Raw genomic sequence first — 27941 nt, 5'->3', positions numbered from 1 at the left:
TGCATACTCATATATGAGGGGAGAATATCAAGATGTCTATGATTTATTTCAAAATACCTCATCTTAAAAAAGCTTAAAGAGCTATATCCATACAATTGACTTGTTGCCAATGTGTGTTATAAGAAAGCCAGCGGATCTTCTGCTCGAGTGAAGGTGCACTGGCAGGGTGGTGTGACGCTAAAAGGCAGGTCTCTGGGGCCAGACTGCATTGATTAGAATCTCAGTTACACCAATTATTAATCATGTGACTTGGAACAACTTACTTAACTCTTCTGTGCCATGGTTTCCTCATCTATGAAACTACCTTAAAGAGTATGAAAATTCATTAAGAGTAAAGAATTAATACATGTAAACGCACATAGTGTTCAGCTCTTAGTATATACTTAATAAATGATAGTTGTTATCATTAGTGGAAAGTATATGAATTCTAGTTCTACCATTTATAGTCCTTTATCCTTTAAGGCAATAACTGAAATTTATTTTTGTGTTAACAAGCCCTCTTTTCTGCACGAATTTCAATAATAAGGTTATTTCTTAAAAGTGCGTTTCATTATTGCAAGCTAAGAACAATTACATGGTTAATAGGACTGCCCAAAACCAAAACGTTTCTTCATTTATTTTTCAACCCACCAACAGCCTTATATTCTCCACTATCAACTTTGGATTTGACCTTAAAATGGTAAAAAGGCTGAGAAGGCATGAGAGCAGTTAGCCATCAAATGAAGTAACTGGATATTCCTGTGCTTCACGTTGGAGCTTTTCTCCAACTCACTTGCAGCTATCTCGTGAGATGGAATTTGGATGTGTTGTCCCCCCAAAAACTCATATGGAAATTTGATCTCCATTGTGGCAGTGTTGGAAACTGAGTCATGGGGCCGATCCCTCACAAATAGATTAATGCTCTCCCTGGGGGAGGGGGAATTAATGAGTGAGTTCTCGCTCTATGAGTTCCCGTGAGAGCTGGTTGTTTATAGGACCCTGGCACCTCCTCTCTCTCTCTCTCTCTCTCTCTCTCTCTCTCTCTCTCGCTTCCTCTGCCATGTGATCTGCTTGTACCTGCTGGCCTGCCACTTTCCACCATGAGTAGAAGCAGCCTGAGGCCCATGCCAGATGCAGCTGTCCCAGAATCGTAAGCCAAATAAACCTCTCTTCTTTATAAATTACCCAGTCTCAGGTATTTCTGTTATAGCAACACAAAACGGACTAAAACACTGTGTTATAACCAAACAGTGGTCAGTGCAGTATAAACTGTGTTCCCTAATTAATCAAGCTTGACTGTTCATGAGGAACTATGGGGATTTATGGCATGGGAAAAACCTATACCTACTAGTGGCATCAGGCAACTCCATCTCTCTGAGCCTTATCTATATCATATTATTATGAATTCTATAATAACTATAGAAGGCTTATGACTTATATGACTATAAGGATTAGATGAGGTAGCACACATTATACATATAGGACTGAGCCCAGTGGAATTGTCTTTTCCCCTTTCTGTAGTATTAGTGATGGTTACATGTGCCAAGAAGAACAGAAAATAAAACTGAGGATTAAAGAGAAAAAAAAAATCCATGTTGAAAAAAATAGAAATCTTAAATTCTATCTAAAAATACAAGTATAAGCAGTATTCACAACCTTCATAGGAGTTACCATTTAGAAAAGACTAAGAACTAAAACCATAATGTAAAGAATAGGACAATGTGATTGGGTTGTGAATTCTATACAAAGCTGGCACTAAGCAAACATTAGCTTCAAAACAGTACCCATACAGTCTATATCTAATTTAAAACAATTCTACCTTGGAGTAGAACAAAACATGCTGAGGTCTTACCTACCTTCAGCATTTATACTGAGTTCTGTTGAATTTTCTTCTGCAGTTGCATATGGATTGTTTCCAACCATTGGCACAAGACAATCGGTATAGAAGTAACCAATCTTAGACATATTCAGTGTAGAAATAATCAGATCTATCGCAAGCTGGCCAACATTTCCAACAGATACTGCTGGCTGAAATCATAAAAGATATGTTTAATAAGTCATCAAAAGTAGGAGCACTTTAAACAGCTTAGACAGAAAAAAACAATCATAGCACTAGTACTGAATATTTATGTCCACGTGCATCATAGCTAGATACTGACTCTTTCATTAGCTGAAACTGAGATGTCAGCTGGGCCCTCCACCACCTTTAAGAACACCTACTACATAGGTGCTCTAGCACTGGGAATGCAACATAACAAACGAACAAATGTTCCTGCGTTCATGGAGTTTCCATTCTAGTGAGGGAGTAGTTTACCTGAAATAAACTAAATAAATAGTAAAATATACGTTGGTAAGGGCTATGGATAAAAATAAAGTGTGAGTGTATGCATATGTGGTTTGTTGCAATTTTAAATAGGGTGATTGAGGAAAGATTCACTTCAGGTGACAAATGACTACAGACCTGAAAGAGATAAAGGAGAGAGCTATACAAAGACCTGGGAAAAGAATATTTCAGGCAGTGGGAAAGCAAATGTAAGGGTTGTGAGGTTATAAATAAAAGCACTCTTGGGTCTTCTTTCTCTTTGCTTTGTTAGCTTCTTTCTCTTTTCCTTTTCTAACCACTCTCAAAGGCTGTAGTGACATTCTTTTCACATTGGTACACTGTGAGGCCCAGAAGCCAACACCCCCAAAATATGGTGCTTTGACAGGCTGGACTAAAGAAGCAGACTCATGGTCTCTCATCCCTGCCTCCACTCCTTACCCCCCATGTCCCAATCCTCTGTCTCTCTCCAAAGCACAGAATAAAGCTGTTCTTTTATCTGCCTGAAGCCCAGACCTACCAAGTTACCCTCTGATCCTTTTTCCTGAGTTTTCACTAACTTAACTCATGTCACGGGCCGAGCCCGTGGCGCACTTGGTAGAGTGCTGCGCTGGGAGCGCGGCGACGCTCCCGCTGCGGGTTCGGATCCTATATAGGACTGACCGGTGCACTCACTGGCTGAGTGCCGGTCACGAAAAAACGACAAAAAAAAAAAAAAAAACAAATAACTTAACTCATGTCACAGGAAGGAAGACTGGTCTGTCAACACATCTAGACAGACTTTTGTCACAAACAATTGTCTTCTATTTCAGTCCAATTAAGAATTTCAAAGAAAATAACTTACCAGTCATTGTCTGCACTGTGGGCCAAACAGACTTTGTCCCAGCCACTGTATATTCTCCAAACCCACTGAACTCTTCTACAAATCATTTACTCATATACCCTATCTCCCCTCCCCCTATGAAGAAGGGTATATAAGCATCTATATCCCGCTGGGCTACTGGGTCATGATTCTGTGATTCCCACAGGCTAAAATAAAATTTGTTATGCCTTTTCTCCTAATCAATCTGTGTTTTGTCAGCTGATTTTCAGCAAACCTTCAGGGGATAAAGGGGAAGTTTCCCTTGGCTCCTCCAACACACACTCATCCCCATGATTTCAAATAGCCAAACTACCAAATACCTACCTACAACCTAGAACAATTATCTGAGCTCCAGAACCTAATGCATATCTCTACATGGTTATGCCACAGGCAACTCACACTCAACATATACAAAACTAAACTTTTGCCCAAACTTGTTCCCATATTTTGTATTTCAGAAAAGAGCAACATTATTCACTCAATTACCTAAACCAGGAAACTACTTCCTTTTCCCTTAAAACCACCATCTATCTCTTTAATGTAACTCCTTTCCATTCTTCCAGCAATTGTCTTTTTTTTTTTTTTTTTTTGGCCTTCAGAGTATTCCTTCAGTGTTCTCCCACTTCTCATTGCCGTCATCAACCAATCCCTTAGTTACTTCCTGCAGTTCCCTTCTCAAAGATTTTGCTAGTTTGGTTACACTCTTCTGTATCACCCCTTTTCTCCTCACTATTGGATTATTACCATCAGTATGTAAACATGCTCTAATATCTTTCATTCATATAAAACCCTCGCTTGATCCCACATACTCCCCTAGCTGCCACCTCATTTCTAGAGTCTCTACATAGCCAAAATTTTCCAACAGTTGTTCACTAAAACATAAGCAGAAACTTTATCTCTTAATTAATAAATAGACATGCCTCTCCCTCCTCTTCTATTTATTCAGCCCACTCCAATATGGCTTCCCTCTTCACCACTCCACAGGCATCTGCTTGTCCAGGTGACCACCATTAACCTACATGTTGCTAAATCCAAACCAATACTTTCTTCACCTTATACCACCTCTTGGCTATTTTTGGCAGATGGCCACTCCCTCTTTTTTAAAATACTCTCTTCTCTGCGTTGAAGTCTTTGATATTTAAAGAATAAAAGACTGATAATTCTGTCTCTCTCCTGCCTCTTTAAACAGTTCAGGGACTGGCCCGTGGCTCACTTGGGAGAGTGCGGTGCTGGTAACACCAAGGCCACGGGTTTGGATCCCTGTATAGGGGTGGGCCGTTAGCTCACTTGGGAGAGCGTGGTGCTGACAACACCAAGTCAAGGGTTAAGATCCCTTTACCGGTCATCTTTAAAAAAACAAAACAAAACAAAACAAAACAAAAACAGTTCATTCTCCAATGGTATCTTCCCGGTTCACAGGACCTCCAGCTTATTCTCTCAATTTGTCACTCCAAACTCTTTGCAGTCCCCAGATCCCCATATGCTTATGTGCCTCTTTCTGAAATGCCCTACTCGTGACCTCTCCCCCTTCTGTCTTTTCTTTGTTTGGAGGCTGGCTGGTACAGGGACCCGAATCCTTGATCTTGGTGTTACAATACTGCACTCTAACCAAGTAAGTCCCTTCGGTCTTTTTAGACATCACTTTCTCTACCACGCTTTTCTTAAGGCTCTTGTGTATTTCCTCCTCACGATTATCTCACGACCTTTCTGTATCCGTTTCAAACATCTCTCCCAGGATTTATTGCTGTTATTGACTGACTTGTGTTTCCAACTAGACTGTAAATTCCTTGAAAACAGCACCTAGTCTTACTCTACATTCGCAAATAGAATATTTACTGAAACAAAGGATGAATGTGAGCGATAAAACTGTGTTAGCTACGGTTACATTTATTACCCTATCAGTAGTTCTCTGGTTAATGACAACGACGTGCTAGCTGAAGACTGATTCTAAAATTAGTTGAAAAAAGATCTTCTAGGATAAAATGTACGGATGTCTCGCACCACACACTTACGATGTATCTGGAATATACAAACGTATTACGATTTACAGGCAACAAAGACTACGGACTGGAGGCTTGAACACGTTTAGTGACAACGCCGACCAAGGTTCTCCCTTGTTTGGACCGTCGCCTCCAGCGACAGCCTCCCTGCTCTTTTTTCCGGGCTGAAAACCTGAAATAGAGACAAGTGTCCTATTTCTCGCAAGGCCCCGTGAAACACCTCGGGTCGGGTGGCGACGCCGCAGGCGCCTCCCGGGGGCGCATCCCCGAGCGTCAGCGGAGACTCACCATCAGGAGGGTGAAGCCGGTGAGGTCGGGGGCCGAGTCCCCGCAGGGAACAAACATTGTCACGGTGGTGCGGGAGGAAGAGCTAAGCGCCGCCTGGAAAGAACGCAGGCCGCGGGAAGGCGGAACCCCGAGCTCGGCGCAGCCCCGCGCGCCGCGGGCGGGGTCCTTCGAGTCCCTCGGCGCCGATTCCCGAAGGCCCGTCCAGTCACCTGCCGGTCTGGAGGGCTGGAAGAGGCGGCGGGGGGCCAGGGACCGTGAGCGAGTAGTGTGTTCGGAGACCCTGGAAGAGCAAGGCGACGGGGGCGCTGCGGTCGCGGGGCGCGGGGCCCTCGCGGGGGTGGGCGGCAGGCGGCGACGATCAGGCGGCGCGGGAGACAGCCCCGAAGCCAGTTTGTCCGCCACCGTTTGAAAGCAGTTGGCACCGCCGCCACCGCGGCCTCGGTTCCCGCCCAGCCCTGGGTCTGACGCGGCGTCGCGCCCCCCCGGGAGCTGCGCGAGACCAGCGGCCGCGCCGCTTTGTGCGCCAGCCGCGACTAACGCTCCTGGCCGGGCTGGGGCGCGCCGCGCGGGTAGGGCGTCCGAGGCGGCGGGGAGGCGCCGGCCGCCGGCATGTCGCTGCCCCCGGAGAAAGCCTCCGAGCTGAAGCAGCTCATCCACCAGCAGCTGAGCAAGGTGAGCGCGGCGCAGGCACGGCCGAGACCGGGACCCAGACCTTGACCGCGGCCGGGCGGGCCACCGCGCCTGTTTGCTGGGACGCGAGCCAGGCCGTGGGACGCAGAGCGCGGGCTGGCAAGGCCTTGCCGTGAGAGTCGGGGAAGATAGAGCGCTTTGGCTGTTGTAGGACGCTGTGAACAGGGAGCGTTTAGCCAGCTGTTTCTGGAGGGCACATCGAGTGCATTGTGTTTGGAGCCGGCTCGTACCGTGCTCGGAAGTGAGATATCAGGATAGCTTTAAGGGTGACTCATATGGGTATCGCTGAAGTTGCACCAGGAGCTTCAATCAGCAGCTCGTAGAGAAGTCATGAAAGAGAAGTTACTAAAGGATCGGTGATGAAACTGTTTGAGCTTCGGAGCTCTAAAAGAACCCGTAGTCTCCGAGGCGCTCAACCGAAGGCAAGACGTTGAAGTCACAAAAGCCACCGTTTCTGGTGCGCTGGTCTGCCAGGCTTCGTGCTAGGTTGTCTGGAGCATCTTTTGTCTAATCCCCACAACCATCTTGTGATGGGGGGGACACACGTTTTCCATCTTCTAGGTGAGAAAACAGATTCACAAAGGGTAGGTAAGGTAGCCCAAGGTTACATATCTAGTAAGATGAAAACTGAAATTCATACTTTGATCTGCCTGCTTCAGGTCTTCTGTATAATATGCTCCCTCTCAAAAGATTTGTTTTGGTTGAGTGTTATTTGTGGGGAATTGGTAACAAAGGTAGCAGATAACCAGTAGAGACTATTTCCAGAATTTGTACTCATCTTTTAGAAGCTCACCTTTAGTTCTCATTCAGTTGTGGTAACAATGTACATTTATTGTTAGCTCGAGAAGCCTGAAACTTAAAAAACAGTATTTACTTCTTTGTAATGTGAATTTTAATGCGAGTTTTTTTACGTAGATGGATGTCCATGGCAGAATAAGAGAAATCCTTGCTGAGACTATACGGGAAGAACTGACACCTGATCAACAACATTTATCAACGGAAGATTTGATCAAAGCCCTTAGACGTCGAGGAATCATTGATGATGTGATCAAAGAACTTAATTTTGTTACTGTGAGTAATCTTTTAGGGGAAAAAAATTGAGAGTATATGCTCATGCATAACATTGTTTATAGGGTTTATATTTGGGGCCTCTCCTTTTAGTAAAACCTCATTAAAATAAGGCCATTTCATCTAGGAATAACCTTGTTTGTTTCAAGTGTAAGCTAGCTCTTGTTTCAAGTGTAAGCTAGCTCTTGTTTCAAGTGTAAGCTAGCTCTTGAGTATAGAAGGGGTATTAGGTATCAATGAAATTTCAGTTATATATCATATTCCTCTCTCTACAGTGACAGAATTTTGTCATCTTTTTTTAATCTAAGATAATGTACAATCTTGTTATTTTCTAGGTCTGTAGTTTTGAATATACATATTTTAATCATTTTAGTTCACCATAACCAAGTTCTTTTTCACTGAGATTGTTCTATAATTTTTTTATATTAAGCATATTTAAAAAATAAACCCTCTTTGGGCTTTATAAATTCTCTATGATATAAAATTATAATTTCTTTAAGAAAATAATTGACTGTGTAGCACTTAAATCTTTTCATACAGATAGGTCAGTAGTGGGATGATAGCCTCTCAGTGCACACTTAGTAAGTAGGCCTTCTTTTGAAAATGAGGCAATAATGAAAAACTGTGACCTCAATACCTTGGTAATATAATGAAAATTGGATGGACTTCATAGTACACTAGGGAGTAAGTATTTTAACACAGCATCCTTTTTTGGGTTTTGAGGTTTATGAACCCATTTGTTACAAAAGTTGACCCAATAAGAACTTCTGCTGTGTGAATGTCACTTCCTTATTAAAATCATTTCATGGTGGAATCGTAAGCCAAATGTTATATAAGATTTAGAGAAAGTTTAATCTGATTTAAGGTATTAAGGATTTGTTTTTAACATACTGTGGATGGCGTTGCTTGAAGACAATTTAATTCCTTAGTATTAGAGTGTAGGAGTGACCAGTTATATCTTTTATTTTCATTATTTTAATTATGCTAGGAGAATAGGGGTTTTTTGAAGGGGCCTTATCCTATCAATGCTTAATTCCATTATTGGTATTTTCTTATCTAACTTTTTTTTGGGGGGGGGGCGGCTGGCAGGTGGGGAATCCAAACTCTTGACCTTGGTGTTACTAACACCATACTCTAACCAACTGAGCTAACTGCCCAGCCCCATAACTTTTGTAATTTTTTGTTTTCCTTTTTAGGACAGTGTTGATCAAGAACTCCCTTCCTCTCCAAAGCAATCTGTTTGTTTTGATAGACAATCAACATTAAAAAAAAGTATGTATATATATATTTTTAACATTAACTTAGCTGTTGTTAGTAATGAATATTGATGTGCTGTAGTGTTTGTTATTTGATAGAAAACATTTCAATATTTTTTCCAAAATGAAATACTTAAAATTTTGTGGTTTGTTAACCAAAAACCTAGATTCTGGTTTGCATGAAGTATATCAGAAGACGTAATATATAGCACAGTAGAAGCAAAAATAGGATCTGGTTTCTCATGTTTTAATAACATATTTTATAAAAACTGTACTGCCTTGCTTTCTTAATGGTAGTATAATTATCTGACCAATATAGTTGCTGAGTTGATAATTGTCTGAGTTGGTTTGTGGTGATAAAGGAATGTTGAATAAGCAAATAAAAAGCAGAGGTATGGGCCGAGCCCGTGGCGCACTCGGTAGAGTGCTGCGCTGGGAGCGCGGCGACGCTCCCGCCGCGGGTTCGGATCCTATATAGGAATGACCGGTGCACTCACTGGCTGAGTGCCGGTCACGAAAAAACGACCAAAAAAAAAAAAAAAAAAGCAGAGGTATACTAGACTCTGACTCCTTTCTAGTTGGGAAAAAGTATCTCTTTTTCCCAGTATGCAAATGATTCTAGTATATAGTAAATTAGTTACTCTTTCTCTTTTTTTAGTCTTGGTTTTATTTCGGTGTTATTATTTCCTAATGTCTTGATCACATTCCGTAAGTTATTTGGCAGTTTCCTCATATATATTGCTACACTTTACAGCTAATATTGATCCAACACGGAGGTATCTTTACCTTCAGGTTTTGGGTGGAAAAGCTTTTTTGGAACATCTGCAAGAACCTGAACCTTTACCAGGACAAGTTTGTTCAACGTTTACTTTATGTTTACATTATCGAAACCAGCGTTTTCGTTCTAAACCTGTTCCATGTGCCTGTGAACCAGATTTTCATGATGGCTTTTTACTTGAAGTACACAGAGAAAGCTTAGGTAAGGAACAGTAATAAATTGTCACTTAATTGAGTAAATCTTTGTTAGGTTTTATTGTAGAACAACTATAACAACTTTTGCTGTAAGGAGAGATTTATAATGAACAAATCTCCCTAGTCTTTTATTTTTTTCCTCAGTGCTCTTTTTGATTTAAACTACTTCTATCCACCAACTTCTACTTTTTGCTTTATTCTCTGTTTGCTAGTTAATTTTCCCTGAAGATTAGTTTTTGACTGTTTTAATTGTTGGTTCTTTAGTAATAAACGTTTAAATACCTATTGTATGCATAGTACTATGCTAGGCGGGTGCTGGGGATGTAGTGGGGATGAGCTAGGCCCTTCTCATTTTTGAGGGATAACCAGATTTGTGATGCTGTGTAACCTTTAAAAGTCAAAGTTCAGATGGGAATATTTAATTATCTTTTTATAACTTTAAATTTTATGAAACCTGTACTTAATTCCTATAGTTGTTTTACACTATATAAAAAGGCATTTTGTACATTTTAGTTGTCAATACAGAAATCTTTATATTTGTAAACTAAGTAAAGCTGCAGAACTATACCGACAGAATTTTAGATTTTAAGATGGCTAGCGCACCACTAAAATTTATTAACTTTTTTCCCTATGAAAAATGTTACTCTAATAAGGCAGTTAATGAGATAAATTGCTAGATCCAAGGTGCTGGGTCTTTCAATTTTGGGTAGATAACACAGTGATAATTTCTGGATGTTAAGAATAAAGGTAGTTTGGGGATTAATGTTGACATATTTGAAGTCTTTTTATTGTAGTAGCATATACTTTAGGTAAGTACTTTTAAAGAACAGACTTATCTCTTAGGGATCAGAAAGCATCGATATGCTGTAACTAACTAGATAACTCATTACAATTCTGCTAGTCCTCTCAAAATTTAGTGTAGATATAGGACTATTCCCATCTCTTGCATGCTGAGGCATTACCAGATGGTTCTTTTGGCGTATTATTTAGTGTAGTGTTATGTTGGCCTAACTGAAAATGTAATATGATGTAATTTTCTTTGGTTTATGTTGCTAGGTGATGGAACTAGAATGGCTGATTCAACAACAATGTTATCAATAAGTGATCCAATTCATATGGTGCTAATCAAAATAGACATATTTGGTGAGACTACTTTAGTAGCATCCTATTTTCTGGAATGGCGATCAGTTTTGGGCTCAGAAAATGGCATAACCAATCTTACCGTGGAACTTATGGGTGTAGGTATGATGACTGTATCACTGTTACCTTTTTGTAGCCATAGTTTGTTTGTAAATACATTTTATGTCTTTAAAATACCTTTGTAAGTCAAGAGATAAACCTGTGCAATAGAACTTTATTAGAAATACAATTGGACTACAGCATTGTAGTCTTGAGGAATGTCTTGAAGAATAGTGTCAGTCTAGCACTTCATAGTCAATCTGGCCTTCTCTTAAGGAAAATTTTTATTCTGGAAAATGAATATAGAAATTTTGAGGGTTTTAATTTTTTTCTAAGTTTATTTGATTAAATAGAAGGCTATAAAGAAAATTAAGATTCTTCATGCAGTCACACATGCACATGAGCAAAAAATTTACTCTACTCCACCACATGCTGGGATACACTGCATACCCGTCAGTACCAGTGGTTCTTCTGGATGTGGAGTAGGTGTTCTCTCAAAGTTTTACAGTGGGCAAGCGAGACTTGGAAGAGGTGATAACTTGCTCTCAATGTCAGTATCAATGAATAGTACTCCTTGAGGGCAAAAACAGTGCTTATCTTGTTTATCATAACATGTTTTATTCATAACATGTAATGGAATTACTTTGGTATTAAAACTTAGTCACAGAGTTAAATCTGGACAGTGAACAGCATAGCCTTAGTAATTTAGAATTTAATAAGTCAGACGCAGAATGTGTTTTTCTTTAAAGAGTAGAGAAAAAGTTTTCTTTATGTGGGAGATATTTATTTATTTGTTTATTTAGTGGCTGGCTGGTATGGGGATCCAGCCAGCCACTAAATCCAGCCTTGATCTTCATGTTGTCAGCACCATGCTCTAACCAAGTGAGCTAACTGGCCTGCCCTATGTAGGAGATTTATTTTCAAAAAAGATATCTAGTTGTTTGTCTTCAAAAGTAGGCTTAACATGATAATCATAGTGATGACCTAGAAACAAGCATATTCTGAATCACTAAAGAAATATTAAATAGTTCTGGTGAGAAGTATATTTGTTTTCTAATTTTTAAAATCCAGGCATGGATTGAAAATTTGTTCTCACGTGATGTGATAATGGGAAGGGGTAAATGGAAATTAGTATAGGTGACAAAGAGCATCAGTGCTCTTTGACTTTTTTTTTACAGAGACAGAATGAGGTTTTAACGGTTGCTTTGACTTTGTATTTAATGTAAGTCCGTTTGGTATTATACGTTGAATTAAGGTCAAAATTAAGAGTCCCAAATCCTTTGGACTTGTACCAAAAAGTACCTTAAAACATGATTAGAAAGCTAAGAAAATAGTTAATCTCCTTATAGTTAGATAAATGTCTCTGTGAAATATAAAAACTAATTTGATTTGGTTCATTTTTAACACAAATATTAAAGGTGATATTGATTGTCGTCTTTACTCTATGTAAGTGGTAAAGCACCAAGTTCCTAAATTATTTTGACTAGATTTTGGTTGATTAATATACATAGTATTAAAACCTCTGAAGTTCTAAATATTTATGTTTATAGGCACAGAATCAAAAGTTTCTGTGGGAATTTTAAATATAAAACTTGAAATGTACCCACCACTCAATCAAACATTATCTCAAGAAGTAGTGAATACACAGGTAAATAATTCTGTTTCTCTTCTTTGTGTATTTGTTTTTATAGTAGTATATTTACCTGTTGATCCTACAAAGTACTTTCTTTTTTAGAAAATTATCATTTATTACTTTTTAGGTTAGCACTCAAAGGTTAACAAAAAGGATGAGAAAGAAGGTAAGACAAGATTGTTTTCCTAGGGAACCTTTAGTCTAGTCTGGGAAATACAATGAAGATTCATTGAAACAATACAAGAATTACAACATAAGAATTGGAATAAGGAGTAACATCAGTGGGGTGGGATTTTAACATTCATTTCATAGACATTTATTGAGAGCTTGCCCTGTACTCTCAGGGCAGAAGTGCTAGGCACTTCTGGAATGTGTTTTTAGAGGCTTTCTTTCCTAATTCTGTTGTTGGGTCTTTAAGAAATTACTTTCTTCCTGGGTCATGTAAGATCAACGGGTTCCTTCATCCCTCCAAATTGGATTTGCCATGCTGTTTAGTTCTTGCCAGACTTTGGTTTGCAGGTTATGATTATCTGCTGACTTGTTGGAATGGCACTTGTGGAAAGAGTCTCTTGACTACATACTTTAGCACTGAAATTGCACCTTTACTCCATTCTGCCCCATCATATTGTTCCTTTTATAGTCCTGTAGTTACTTAGTTTTAGATTCCTAGTCCTTTTCCCCCAGGCAGACAATGTCCTGCCCTGTTTTCTTGAAACTTCCTCATCTTTCACGTTCTAAACACTCATCTGCCTTTAGTCTCTAACATGTGAGATGTGTCGTGGGTGGTATATATGTCTGAAACCACATAGTGGGAAATAACCTTGGTAATACTCAAATAAGTAAATATGTACTTGTGTATATACATACACATACATATGTGTGTATATCTATGTTATAATGTTATTCATAAATTTATGTAATATGTAAATGAGTAAACATTTGGGTTTTCATTTTCGTGATAGTAACTTTTAATTTATTTTGTTGACAGATGAATGGGTTCTACTTTTTATTTTATTTTTGATGGCTGGCTGGTATGGGGATCTGAACCCTGACCTTGGTGTTAGCAGCACCATGCTCTCCCAAGTGAGCAACTAGCCAGACTGGGTTCTACTTTTTAAACTTAACATTGTTTTATAAAAAACTTTCTCATGTTTCTGCTGTCATGTTTATCATTTTTAATGACTGAAGCATAAGTTTATCCTCTTTTTTTTTTTTTTCTTATTTCTTTTTTTTCCTCCTGTTTCTTATGTATAAATTGTTTCTAATTTTCCGGGAATGTTCTTTAAAATTACACCATTATTAAAAATTTTTAAGGCAGAAATATTTATTGGTCTTAAACAGATGTTAAAAAGTGTTAGGTACTTTTCCAACATTGGGCATACAGCTGTGTACCAGGCAGACAGCTTGCTCTCAAGAAGCTTAGATTCTGGTGGGGAGACAATAAACAAACAATATCAGATAGTAGAAGGTGTTATGTGGGGAATTATTAGAGGATGATAGGATAGAGTCGTTATTGGGAGGCTGATTTAGGTCAAGCGATTATAGGGTAGAGAAAGATCTGAATAGCAAGAAGCAGCCTGTCATGCAAAGATTGGGCCTGAACATTCTAGGCGGTAGGACCAGCCTAGAGCAAAAGGCCCTATGCAGGCATAAAAGCCTTGTGTGGCCAGAGTGTAGTGGGTGTGGAGAGAGGAGAAAATGAGATAGGGGCAAGAGTTTATAGGTCAGAGCAGGTAGTTTGCAGTATGATGGGAAATAATTAAAGTGTTTTAAAGAAGAGAATGACAGAATATGATTTATTATTTTAAAATGTCTGTCTTAGGAGGGAAAAAAAGATCATGCTGACAAGTGTATGGAGACTGGATTGTGCCAGGAGTAAGTGCAGAAATAGGGAAGTCAGGAGGCTCTTACAGATTAGGGTGGTGATAGTGATGGAGAGTAAATAGATTTGTTACATATTTTGTAGTAATTAAGGAGAGTGAACAGAAATTGAGAAAAAATATTTTTTTTAATTTCAAGCTTGCTTTGGAACGACAGAAAACTGCAGAGAAAGAGCGATTGTTTCTTGTCTATGCTAAGCAGTGGTGGAGGGAATATTTGCAAATTCGACCTTCGCACAACTCACGGCTGGTTAAGATTTTTGCACAGGTTCGTAAATATTAGAAAAGTTTCATGTCTGTATTTGATATTTACTGTTGTATATGTAAATTTTACTTATATTTATAAAATGTATTTACTCCAAACAAATGAAAGTTTCTAAAATATAATGCTGATTTTGTAGTACTCACTTTTGCTGAGTAAGTGAATGGTATAATACAATCTTTGTTTTATTTTGCTTTCTATTTCAATTATGGGGTTTTTAAACCCTTTCTGAGTATATTTGACTTAAAGTAGATGAAAATACATTTTGTTTAACTTGGGAGTGTGTCCTTGCTTGATACTTAAAACTAAAGAAATTAATCACTTTGCAGTTTTTATGTGGCTTCAGCTCTTGTGTGAAGAACTGGGGATCTGGGCATTTTTTTTTTTGTTAGGGTTTTTCTTTTTTTTCTTTCTTTTTTTTTTTTTTTTCTTTTGTCGTGACCAGCACTCAGCCAGTGAGTGCACCGGCCATTCCTATATAGGATCCGAACCCGCGGCGGGAGCGTCGCTGCGCTCCCAGTGCTGCACTCTCCCGAGTGCGCCACGGGCTCGGCCCTTTGTTAGGGTTTTTCTTAAACAAACAATATTATATGTAGTAATTCTGTATAACCAAGATCTCTAAGCCAGTGATCAGTAATATTTAACTGCAGCATTTCAACTATATCTCTCAGCTTCTGTTTTACCTGAGTCCTAAGCCCATTTTCTCTCTTTATAAACCAACATAAAATATATGGTCAAATCTGCATTTTTGTTCGTTTTTTATTTGTTTTTGTTTGTTTTTGGTGGCTGGCCAGTACAGGAATGCAAACTCATGACCTTGGTATTATAAGGCTGAGTTCTAACCAACTGAGCTAACGGGCCGGCCTTCAAACCTATGTTTTTTGGTAACTTCTGAGGAACTATTCAAATATTTTATATGTATTCAACCTCATGTAGCTGTTTCTACGTAAGTACAGTGTAGTAGTATTTTGACTTACATTTCTCAGATCCTGCATATTCATTTAGCTTTACCCTCATCTCCCTAGATTTTGGGACAAGCTAGAAGTGTTTCAATTTCTAGATAGGGAGCTTGGGAATGAGCGACCCTAGTTGGCTAGTTGTGGGATTAAGGGAAATGCCTTTTGACTTTCTGATAGCATTGTCTGTACATTGAAAGACCAGGTCAGCAAGGTAGCAGAGATGTCAGGGCAAGGGCAGGAAGAAACTAGTCAAATTGTAACTGGCTCCCTGCATCTACCTAGTCTGAGATGCAGTTATTCATTGCCAGGTGGAGTCTGATCAAAGAAATGGAAGATCAAAGAGGAGGTGGAAGAAGTTGATATGCTGCTAAGGAAATCAAGCAACTGGGACTTTCTTTTAGAAAATATCAAACAAATTTCCTGTCTCTTAGAATTTACTGTAAAAATATTTGGACCACAAGGTCATTTAGTTTCATAGTAACCATATGAGATTGACAAGTGGGCAGGCATTGCCTCTCTTTGTAGACAGTATGAAGGATAGATAAGTGAAGAGTGTTTCCTAAAATCGAACAACTCAGTCATGGCAGAGTTTGTATTAAATTGCAGTTTCAACTAGTACCTTCTTGATTTGTGCCACCTCTTTCCATATACATAAGGTAAATAAAATTCTTATCTTACTTAGATCCCCAGAGCTGTTTCTTACTGCTTTCTTCCATTTTTAACTAGCTGTGAAACTAGGAACAACAGTTATTTAAGGCAGTCAATCTAATTACAAAAAGTATAGTTACAAACCAAAAAATTATTATACATGTTCTGAAAAAGAATTTCTAATATTTGCAAGCCCAAGAGGAAAGCTTACAGCAGCAGTGTCCAATAGAACTTTCTGCAGTGGTGGAAATGTTCTATGTCTTTGCTGTCCACTATGGTAGCCACTAGCCATGTACTGAGCACTCAAAATGTGACTAATGTGATTGTAAAGAACTGAATTTTAAATTTTATTTAATTTTAATTAATTAAAATTTGAATGGCCACATATGGTTGGTTAGTGGCTTTTTATTGGACAGTGCAGGTTTAGAGTTTGAAATACTGAAATTTTCAAGATGCTGAAATATCTTATGGGAATATATTTAGATAATATTAGAAATGTTGCTGTAATAAAACATGTAATGATATATCTTGCATTCCAAGGTGCTACTATTGATGATTGATTTAGGCAAATGCATTCGTATTTTATATACTCATCCCTTTTTTGCCTGTCAGTGAATTTGCAAGAATAGGAATGTCTCACACAGGAAGTGAGTTTATTACCTTGATCCTAACCAAAGATCTGTAGACTCACCAGGGTCATTATCCTTAATAATCCATCGTTCTTTTTCTCCTTTACTAGCTGGTTTTGCTATTGTACAATAATTTATTTAATGATGCCTTTTGAATTTTTTAGTGGAAGAAATTTTAAACTAAGTTATAGAAATTGAACTTTAAGACCACTAAGTTTTAAGAAAATGTTATAAATCACTTGAAGATTGAGGATATCCTGTTAATGTTCAGATTGTGATTTCAGGACATTACATTCTCATGCTACACTATATTATTAGTAATGCTGAATTAATATAAAAGAAAACCAAATAATAGTTCTCCACTTCCTTCCAAAAGAATAATTTCTGTTTTAAAAATTTATGCCTTTTAGGGTTGAGAGCTATAGGTATGAATGGAAAGTACAGTAGTCATTTTGCTGTGCAACATATAAATATTAATGAATACAAGCAAACAGTGGGGGCGGGGAAGAAGACACAACAATCACAACAATTCCTTGAACTTTTTAAGACAAGTGAACAGATATGTTGATGGGGGGTGTTGGAGGGGGGAAAGAGGAATTGGTAAAGGGACATGAAAATCAACTACATTGTATATTGATAAATTAAAATAAAAAATATAAATAAATAAATAAAAATTCATGATCTTTCTTACTATAATCAAATATAAATAAGTGAGTTTTTTTCTTCTTGCCAAGGAGATAAGATTGTATTGGAAAAGTGATGTGTTTGTGGTATAGAAAGACATCATTGGTTCTGATAATTCAGAAAGGTGTTATTTCTATTGGCTCAGTTAGATCTGATTTCCTAAGGAGCCCTGCCATAGTACAGAGTGTTAAGCCATCTCCAAACCTTGAATAGCAAGCAGCCCTTTCACTTTGCTGTGTCAGTGATCATGAAGTTATGGAAAACGTGGGCTTTGGTAATACTAAGAACACAGTGGTGAACAGTCATCAGAGACTTTATATGTGCCGTTGTTACTTAGCACAAGCACTTAGATACATCCTGTATTTAGAATGTAAGACTTTTCCTGAAATGTTTTCAACATTCTGCTTTCAATTGACTTGCTTAACAAACTGTTGTTTCCTGCGGATCTCTAAGTGTGATGCCCTAGTGGAAAACAAAGCAGAAATGAACTCTGATCATTGTTGTTATATCAGTCTATCAGAAAGTTATTTATTCTGCCCAGATATACGTTGTTAAGTTCTGTACAGTAATTTGAAAGAACACTTCGGCTTAGATCCCTCTACCTCCTCTACGTATCTGCCCACCCTTTTCTCAGAGGAGTTCTTACTGTCACAGGCTTCCAGTCAGACAGCTCAGGATTTGAATCCTGGCTCTGTTGTCTAATAGCTGTACCTTCAGTTTCATCATCTATAAAATGAAAATAATAGAGATGTTATGAGTATTAAAAGAGGAATTATATGCACAGCACTTAGCCTAGTAAGATGCTGCTTTCTTAATTTTTAAGTTCTCATTATGTAAACACTCAGTAAATGGTATCCAGAATTGTTTTATCCCACCTTAATGTATTCTAAAAAAATGTTAAAATCGGGGATGATTAATCATTACAGATAATGTTTTCCCCCTCTTCTTCCAGGATGAAAATGGGATAAATAGACCAGTCTGTTCCTATGTTAAACCACTTCGAGCTGGGCGGCTTCTGGATACTCCAAGGCAAGCAGCAAGATTTGTCAACGTCCTTGGTTATGAACGAGCCCCTGTTATTGGAGGAGGAGGTAAACAGGAACAGTGGTGCACTCTGCTGGCCTTTCTCTGTAGAAACAAGGTACCATACACACAGAGTTAAATAGCAGTACATTATAGTTATTCTAAATTTATAATACATTTGTAAAAGATTAACTTAGAGAAATGTACATACTGTCAGCTTGAACAAGTCAGAATCTTGTTTTTACTATTTTTCGTAACATTTCAATATCAATATGCAAAGAAAAACAGCATCTTTATTTCCTCATGTAGTTTCTTATTTAATTTATTCTGATTTTTGTGAGGTAGAGACATACAAATATCATAGTGTCGTAAACTAAGTTATAGAGTGAATTAGAGACAGCGACAGAACCAGAACCATGTGTTAAAATTTGCTCAGATAATACATTCTTTTTTAAATACACCAAAAAAATATTTTTTTTTAAGTACATTCTTTTAAGAGAAAATGACATTACAAAATGAATATGGAAAAAAAAATCTGGGATTGAATGGTATTTTGTTTATTTTATTTATATTTATTTTATTTTGTTTTTTTAGTGGCTGGCCGGTAAAAGGATCAAACTCTGGACCTTGGTGTTATCAGCACCACACTCTAACCAACTGAGCTAACTACCCAGCTCTTGTTTAGTTTAAATACAAGTGTATATTTAAGAGTTTGGGTAAATTTTATCGATGTTAAACTTTTTTAATGACTTGATTTCAGCAAACTAATTTTATAGATTATGGGATATTTCCTAACCTTCTGTTTTAAAAATGTTCATAATATGATAATAAGTAAGACTACCTTTAGCAGTCAATTTAGTTAAAACAGGAGAAAAAAAGAAATTTACTATATGTATTCTTCTTTTGAAGTAATTTTTTTAATCTGAGGTGGTATACATAAAAGGGATATTCACAAGGCAAAGCTCATACAAGGGTAGTTTAAAAACTTTGTGGAAAAATGTAATTAAAAGATAATCCGAATCTTTCCATAAACTTTTTGAAGACCCCTCATACAGTGAAAGAATTTGGATGAGAGACTGGTTTGTAAATTAGAAAGATGTGTCTTAAAGACAATTGAAAAGCAGTTAAACATTAGTTATGGAAAAAAATTGTTTTATTTCCAAGCTGCAATTGCCAAAATTTGTGTAGATGGATTTAAACTTTTTTTATTTTGAATAATTTAGGAATGTTACATATTTAAAATTATTATATAAATAATTATTTTGTAAAGTAGAGAATCACTTTGATTCACTATTTTCTTTTAAAGAGAAAGCTCATCTTAGAATCTGGAAAATTATTTAAATATTTAAAATATTTTTGTTGCATGAACGATAACATTACAACAGTAAAGATGACTTCACCCATAGTTCTGTTCCCAGTTTATCATTTCTTTTTATATTTTTGTTTTTCTCCTGTATATGTATCATTTTTTCTATAATAGTAATGAAGATATAAATAAAATTTTGTGTCCTCCTTTTAATATAACATTATGCTATGAACATTCTTCTGTGTTTTGCTACAGTCTTTGTGATTTCCATTTTTTTCTTTTTGGTGGCTGGCCAGTATAGGGATCTGAACCCTTGACCTTGCTTGGTGTTACGACACTGCGCTTTAACCAACTGAGCTAATTGGCAAGCCCTGTGATTTCCATCTTTCAATGGCTGAAGTTTTCTTGAGTCAGTATACAAAATCTACATAATTATTTACTTATTGTAGGAACTGTTTCTTTTGGCCAAGTTAGGCTTGCCTCCAGTTTTTTTTCTATGATGTGAATGAACTTTTACATTGAATATCTTTGCATGTTAAATTATTTTTCTCTTGAATTTTTTTTGGACAAAAGTCTCAGAATAGAAATTTCTGGGTCTAAAAGGTTGGCTATCATATTTTTATAAAGTCAAATTAATTATTATAAAATGCTCTTTGTTTAATTATAGTTAATTTTTTTAAAAAAACCAAAAAACAGGGCTGGCCAGTTAGCTCAGTTGGTTAGATAGAGCACGGTGTTGATGACACCACAGTCAAGGGTTCAGATCCCCATACCCGCCAGCTGCCAAAATAAATAAGTAAATAAATAGGACAGTGTAGAACCGCTAATGCAAATTTTTGGGGGAAAGAAATAATCCTTCATTCTAACACTCACTCAGTTCAACAGTTAGTTTTGCTTTTGCATGTTACCTATAGTGTTCCTATACTTAAATACGTATCTTTATATAATTGTCGCTGTATTGTTTAATATTTTAATAATGTTTTCACAGAGCATATTATCAGATATTTCCTATTGTTTTTGTAGTCTTAAGTTTTTAAATTGTGAAAGTAACATAACCATATCAAAGAGAATTTGGAAAATAGAGAGGAAAATTATGTATAACCTACCCTAATAATAGCCACTGTTGGCATTTTGTTATTTTTTCTCCCACCCGTTTTTTCTGTGTATGTATTTCCTAGAAATTATTGTGTATAGCTACTATAACTCATTGGTTTAATTTGAGTGTCTTCCCATTTATCTGCATTTTCTGCAATATGATTTGTCAGCTTGTGTGCTCGTGTCCTTTAGCTATTCATCTATTGAAATCTTCCTGCTTTTCTTTCTGTGTTGTATGAGTTCTTTATAAACTTTGTGTATGTGTTATGACTGTCAGATTTGTGAGCACTAACTTTGTAAAATAATTTTTCCCCATTGTTTCAGCTTACCACTGGACTAAAGATTAAAAAGTGAAAAAAATGTATTAGTAAATTTTTATTGTTTTGTATTTAAATATTTAATGAGGAGACAATATGAAGGAATAAATACTTAATTTAAGTTCGTTTTATCTTCTAGGGTGACTGTGAAGATCATGCTAACCTTCTGTGCAGCCTTCTTCTTGGATATGGGTTAGAAGCCTTTGTCTGTGTTGGGACTAAGGCAAAAGGAGTACCTCACGCGTGGGTTATGACTAGTGGAACTGATGGAACCATCACTTTTTGGGAGAGTTTAACAGGACACAGGTTAGTCAACTAAGTTTACAAGGATATTAAAATGAACATATAAATGTTTTAAATTATAGGGTTTTCTGTTCATATTGATGGTACTCAAAGGTATAAGTTGATAATTTTAGTTTTAGAGGCTTTTAATGACTGTGTAAAAAATTAATTATGGCAGCTAAGTAAATGAACTCTACAATAATTTGTACCCCTAAAATACTCTTTGTCAACATGAAGTTGGTAAAAAGTAAATTATATTTACTTGTATTTTTTTAAATTGTCAATGTTTTTTTCTGAAGATCATCCCTAAGCTTGAAAATAAGTTCAAGTTGTAAATCATGATATCTTTTGAAAATTTGATGTGTTCACCAACTCCATGTTGGTGAATCCACTGGATGTTTTTTTTAGTACTTTATCCTGTCATCAGATTTCTTCCTGGAACATTTTCTTTCCTTAGCTTCTCTCATATCATTGTCTTTTAATTTTCATTATTCCTCTCTGGCTGTTCTTTCTCAGTTTTCCCTCCTCTTGTCTTTAAATGTTGTGTGTACTAGAGGTACAGCCCTTGGCCTCCTTTTTATTTTCCTGGGTACTCTGTCTCTGGTTGATAATCATTTTTGTTAGTCATGCCTCATAATCTATAACTAAGTTATTTTAATTGTGTTATCTGGGATAAACTTTTTTTTACCTTAACAGTATGAATAGAATATATTCTGTTATTGAAGGAATAAAGTTGGTTTCTATATTATAGGATGTACTTTACAATTAATTCAGAGTAATCAAATTGTGAAATATAAGAAGGAAAAACAAGTATTAAACTCTAGTCCTGGAAAGTAGTTATATCCTTAAGTTTTAGAATAACTTTTTTTTCCCAGTAAGATGCTGCTTTCTTAATTTTTAAGTTCTCATTATGTAAAATTATTTAATTTTTTAGGTACATCCACAAACCTATCAATCCTGATGAACCTCCACTCGCTGAACAGCCCAAACCGTTGTACCCATATCGAACAATTGGTTGTGTTTTCAATCATCAGATGTTCCTGGGAAATTGTCAACCTTCTGATGCTGTAGAAACTTGTATATTTGATTTGAATGATGAATCCAAATGGAAACCCATGAGTGAAGAAGCAATTAAATCTGTGTGTGCTCCAGGAGCTACAACGTCCCTACCTCCCTTTCCACCTCTATGTGCATCCACGATTGATGCATCAGTAACAAGTAATGAAATAGAAATGCAACTGAGACTCCTGGTGTCAGAACATAGGAAGGTAATTAACACTGAAATTGTTGTTCTTTCATTTATGTATTTAACTTTTTTTTTTGGCATATACGATAGTGCCAGTCACTGTTCTAGCACCGAAAAAAGCAAATGCAGTCCCTACCTGTTGGGAAAATAGCACAGTTTAGTCAGGTCCCTCCCTCAGGGCCGGTTGGGGGTGGTTCAGTAAATAAATTGTGTGTGTGGGTGGAGTTTGTGCGTATGTGCAGCACTGCGACTTTTGCTGGTGTCTGGCCTGGGCCACCATACTCCGCGGTCATGCTTTTCTAACCTACGGCTTCCAAGGACCTGTTTACTGGTTGCCTAGCTCATAGATCTGCATGTGAGGGGTCTGGTGACCCAGCCTGGCATGTGAAAGGTTTGTGACCCAGTTTGGACAACAGGCTTGAGGGGTCTGTGAGCTCCAGACCCAGCCCTAGCTTGGCATTTGGCCCAGTTGGTGCAGGATTAAGGGTAGGTAAAGAGCCAGAAGACAACTAGCATGGTAGTGTAGCTCTGCAGCTGGCGTCATGAACAGGATTCAGACAAGAGCCAGAGCGGGACACTACCTTTATGAAATTTATAGTTTTGAAAGTCATAAGTTCTGAGACTCAGAAACTTCCCAATTCAGTAATACTTCTAGAATTTATTACTTCCTCCTAGAAATGAAGAATGGTGGACTTGTTCACATCTTAGAGTCGGACTTATGCTGAATACCACTGTTTTGATTTCCTCTTTGTGAAATGCTTATTCAAATAATTTCTCCATTAAAAATACGGGTTGTTTTTTTTTTATATATTCATTTTTTCCCCCAGGTTGGTTTCTGTTTGTTTTGTTTTCCTATTACACTGAACTGGGTAGATGTAAAAAGATATCTTCGTTCTGGCTTTAATTTGTATTTCCCTGATTACTAATGAGATCAAGTCTCTTGTTTATTAGCCAGCCATGGAGATTTCTTTTGTAAAGAAGACCTAAAAAGCAATAATCATAAAGGAAAAGATTGATATATTTTAAGGGCTTATGTTCATCAAAAGAAGCCATTAAGAGACTGATGCTTTGGGGTGGGAAAAGTTATTTATGACACATGTAACTGATAAAGGACCAGAATCCAAAATTCCTACAAAAGATTTATTTCTAATTCGGGGTTCCTTATAAGACTCCCCCCAATGGGTGAGCCCTGATTTCTATGTTCTTTGAGGCCATCAAAGGCAAACTAATTTATCAGATATGTTCTCTGGGTTCCCAATAACTTTTAACTTTGGCCTGTAACATATTCCTTACTCACTTGCCAGCTCATCAAAGCATTTAAAAGTATGTTTTGGAAAATCCGTTATTTGTAGTGTTTTTCAGCAGTAGAATTGGTCAGGACACCTTGTTCATTACACTGCTGGAAACAAAAGCAATATTTTACTACATTATAAGAATTACTTTGTATACAAAACAGAAGCAAAGCTGAGGTAGAGGCCAGTGTAGATCACTAGCTAAGTTAATGGTGCTTGTAGGCCTGCAAGTAAGATTCATGTTTTGCCAGGGAAAAGTATAGTTGATATGGACCTTCGAGATCACTTGTGATCAGTTTAAAACCTTGAATGTGAAATTAGGAAATGTTAAAAATCTGTTATGATAATCAAAATACTTAGAATTTTGAGAAGTATTTTATGTTTGTAACTGAATACTTTTTTTACTTCGTGTGTTTAGATATCAATGGTTCATTCGGTGTCATAAATGAAATCATAATTGCCTTTAATGTAGAACATATGTTTCACGCTCCCTGAGGGCCTGTAGTATGTTGTCTTCACCTTTTTATCTCTTACGGTATAAAAGTTAGTGCCTTTTACAGTGTAAATGCTCAGTAAATATTTGTTTAATTACATATGCAATTAATAAATTAAATGAAATACAATTCCAAAATTTACACAGTGTCTTCCATTAGGATATTCCATATGGTATTTCCTAGTAGATGCAAAAGAAGTATAAGATTCAGAGCCTACATGAATATCATTGTATTGAATGTTTTTGGTTATTTCTCCAAGAGGTAAAACCTGATCACCTGTAGTTCCTTTTATTTTCAATTATATTTTTATGCATCCTTATAATAAGTAATAGGAAGTTTAAAAAATTTGAACAGCTTTTTCAAATCTTTTCTTGGCACACATTAAAATAATGTTTTTACTTAATTGGTTTTTAAAATATTAATGTATTTCACTTTTTTCTTTTTCTCTTTGGTTGCTATAGGATCTTGGTCTCACTACTGTTTGGGAAGACCAGCTTTCCTATCTTTTATCACCAGCTTTGGCTTCTTATGAATTTGAGCGTACGACAAGTATATCTGCAGGCAATGAGGAATTTCAGGATGCAATAAGGAGGGCTGTGCCTGATGGTCACACATTTAAAGGGTTTCCAATACATTTTGTGTATAGAAATGCAAGGCGTGCATTTGCCACGTGTCTTCGGTAAAGTGCAATTTATTGATTCCTATATGTTTCTGGTGTGGGCCTCTTAGAGATCAGTTAGTCTGGAAGTTACTTAGGAATGACATCAGAATCACATGGAGAGCAATGACTTGCCCTCCTTGCCACAAATTTTGATTCATTAGGTCTGAATTGTAGCCCTAGATAGTCTAAAATTTTCCCAGTGATTTTGATGCAATCTCAGTTGAGGATCTCTGATCCTGTCTAGTACAATATTTTCAATTTATAGACTATGAGGAAATAGTCTATAATTTGAATTGCTCAGCCAGAATTACAGAGCCATTGGTAGTCGAGACAAGGTTTTGTTGTTATTATTGAATAATTTTGTAAAAAAATTTTTAATTGTACATATTTGTGTGGCAAATATGTTTTATTTCAGTAAATGTATATATTGCACAGTGATTCACTTAGAGTAGGTAGCGTATCTATCACCTAAACATTTATCTTTAATTTGTGGCAATTACAGTCAAGATTCTCTTTGCTAGCTATTTATAAATACACTGGGCTGGCCTGTGGCTCACTCGGGAGAGTGTGGTGCTGATAACACCAAGGTCATGGGTTCAGATCCCTACACAGGGATGGCCAGTTCGCTCACTTGGGAGAGCATGGTGCTGACAACACCAAGTCAAAGGTTAAGATCCCCTTACCAATCATCTTTAAAAAAAAAAAAAGAAATATACAATACTTTTATTAGCACTATTGAGCCTAGAACACCAGAACTTGTTCTTCCTGTCTGCGTGAAACTTCGTACCCATTAATCACAGAGACAGGATTTTAAAAAATTATTTTAGATACTGACTTTTTAATTGAATAAATTTTCTTTGTTATGTAGGTCTCCTTTCTGTGAAGAAATAATCTGTTGCCGTGGAGACCAGGTGCGACTGGCAGTTCGTGTCCGAGTGTTTACTTACCCTGAATCTGCATGTGCCGTTTGGATCATGTTTGCTTGTAAATATCGCTCAGTATTATAGGACTAACATTTATATAAGAATTATACCTGTGTTTTATTAGAGTTTTACACATTGATTGTACATTACTAGCTGTTTAGAGGTTCCTTATTTTAAAATCAAAATCTGGCTTGGATGTCATATTTCAATTTTGTATATACCTGACTGTGATAATGTTTAAAAAAATCATGATGTGTGTATTTAAAAATTAAGGAAGAAAAACTTGTATAAATCTAAGTGGAATTTAGTATAAATTAAGTGTATGTTCTATTTTAATAAATGCTACTTGGTTTATAGGTATTTGGTAGTTTAAATATGAATTTAAAATTTACAGAGTTGTCTTTACAGTAACAAGTATTCAGAGAGATATTTGTCTAAGGATTTTGAACCATAGTAAAATCAATGTTATCTTATTTTCCTTTCTTTTTTTTTTTTTTGGCAGCTAGCTGGTAAGGGGATCCGAACTCTTGACCCCATTGGTGTTATAAGCCCACACACTAACCAACTGAGCTAACTGGTCAGCCCCTGATCATTATTTTTCATAGATTAACGGGATTATTTTATATAAATTAGGAGAAATTAACCTCACAACAGACTTATTTATTACATAGGTGAAAATACATTTTTGTGAATTATCATTTTAGTGATTTACCCTTGGCCCTAGGGATATTTCAGACTTCCCAGAAATTTATGGGAAGACCTTGAAGAGAAGAATAGGAAAAAACTAATACCAGAAAAGCATAAATACTAATGACAAACCTCGCAGCAAAGTACATGAATAACTTATAAATATTTATTAGTTTGGTTCATTATAAAAATGAATTGGATATTTTAGAAAAAAATGTATTCCACCCCTTTGTTATTATGCTGATAAATTGTTTTCTGTGGTTAATATTGGCAGTGTGTCACTGATTTTCTGTGGTCAAGGATTCATTATTAGCCTTTTCATGAATTCCATCTTCTGAAACCACTTTTTTTCTTTTCTCATTGTGATAAAAACATTAGCATATATGTAACTAATCTGAGAGAGTCATTGTGTGAGGCCACTGAAAACAAGCATATGTGAGTGACTTCATGCTGATATTTGTTTTAAAATTGAGCAAGTTGTAAAAGTTAGTTTTGAGGGCCGAGCCCGTGGCGCACTCGGGAGAGTGCGGCGCTGGGAGAGCGGCGACACTCCCACCACCCCACCACGGGTTCGGATCCTATGTAGGAATGGCCGGTGCACTCACTGGCTGAGTGCCGGTCCCGAAAAAGACAAAAAAAAAAAAAAAAGAATTCAAAGAGCAAAAAAATATTAAAATAAATAAATAAATAAAATAAAATAAAAGTTAGTTTTGAGTGAACAAAAGTTAAGCATTAAAAAGACTAGCAATTCAGCTCTTTGTGAGAAGCTTCATGATACGAGTGATAGGTTTGACTGTCGGTTCGTCATTTCTGAGTGTGGTTCTTAATTCAGTTGCTTCATCTATTGGTCTTAAGAAAGTATATGCCAGTTGGCTATCCAAGTTATTAGTTCTTTTCATCCCTTTAATTCACAATAGCAAAGAAAATGACTTAATTTTTTTAAATTAAAATCTAAATGTGTCTTACTTTTTGATTTCTTTTTATATGTGATAAATAGTTATGATTTAACTTGTTTAAAAAGCCTGAAAAATATTACTATCCCTCTTCTACCAGTTTTCATTGAAAATGGTAAACAGATGTTTCTTATGAGACTGACATGACTTTAGGGAATTAGTAGATAATAATTAAGACTTTTTTTTGACTCTTTGCCAAATTTACACGTAAAGCTATCAACAGAAAATTGCTTGTAATTTTCAACTTTTGAGACGAACTATGAGGCAATATTAAGATCAAGGCTATATTAACATTGAGGCTGGACTTCCTGACTTGCTTTACCAGAGTAACACATGAATTTTGAATGTGCTTT

General features: G+C 36.7%; 2 protein-coding genes across 7 annotated transcripts in view; one reads left to right on the top strand and one right to left on the bottom strand.

Moving 5' to 3' along the window:
- PSMG2 (proteasome assembly chaperone 2) overlaps nucleotides 1-6359 on the bottom strand; it is a 22776-nt gene extending 16417 nt beyond the window's left edge. The window contains exons 1-2 of one of the 2 annotated variants that reach the window (XM_063076994.1): nucleotides 5450-6359; nucleotides 1836-2007 (exon numbers count right to left, since the gene is read on the bottom strand). In XM_063076994.1, coding sequence (XP_062933064.1) covers nucleotides 1836-2007; nucleotides 5450-5506 — 229 coding nt within the window. In that variant the 5' untranslated portion in view covers nucleotides 5507-6359. Of the gene's footprint in view, nucleotides 1-1835; nucleotides 2008-5173; nucleotides 5277-5449 lie in introns of those variants that run through there. The other variant, XM_063076995.1, reaches the window with a different exon arrangement.
- On the top strand, nucleotides 5222-27941 carry CEP76 (centrosomal protein 76). Of its 5 annotated transcripts, XM_063076991.1 has the most exons (13): nucleotides 5222-6121; nucleotides 7055-7210; nucleotides 8404-8479; nucleotides 9218-9442; nucleotides 10492-10677; nucleotides 12165-12262; nucleotides 14267-14395; nucleotides 18262-18450; nucleotides 21190-21356; nucleotides 22267-22600; nucleotides 24826-25043; nucleotides 25894-25936; nucleotides 26451-27941. In XM_063076991.1, exons 1-13 carry the CDS (start codon nucleotides 6059-6061, stop codon nucleotides 26520-26522), a joined length of 1956 nt encoding a protein of 651 aa, XP_062933061.1. In that variant the 5' UTR covers nucleotides 5222-6058; the 3' UTR covers nucleotides 26523-27941. The 5 variants fall into 5 exon arrangements, with proteins under 5 accessions (XP_062933061.1, XP_062933059.1, XP_062933060.1 ...); XM_063076989.1 differs by lacking the exon at nucleotides 26451-27941 and having other exon boundaries at nucleotides 5223-6121; nucleotides 25894-26252; XM_063076990.1 differs by lacking the exons at nucleotides 5222-6121; nucleotides 26451-27941 and adding an exon at nucleotides 6430-6723 and having other exon boundaries at nucleotides 25894-26253.

The sequence above is a fragment of the Cynocephalus volans genome, chromosome 13 (genome assembly GCF_027409185.1).
Source record: "Cynocephalus volans isolate mCynVol1 chromosome 13, mCynVol1.pri, whole genome shotgun sequence".
In the NCBI taxonomy this organism is placed as follows: Eukaryota; Metazoa; Chordata; class Mammalia; order Dermoptera; family Cynocephalidae; genus Cynocephalus; species Cynocephalus volans.
Note: the sequence above shows the minus strand (reverse complement) of the source record. Positions and strands in the feature narration are given on the sequence as shown.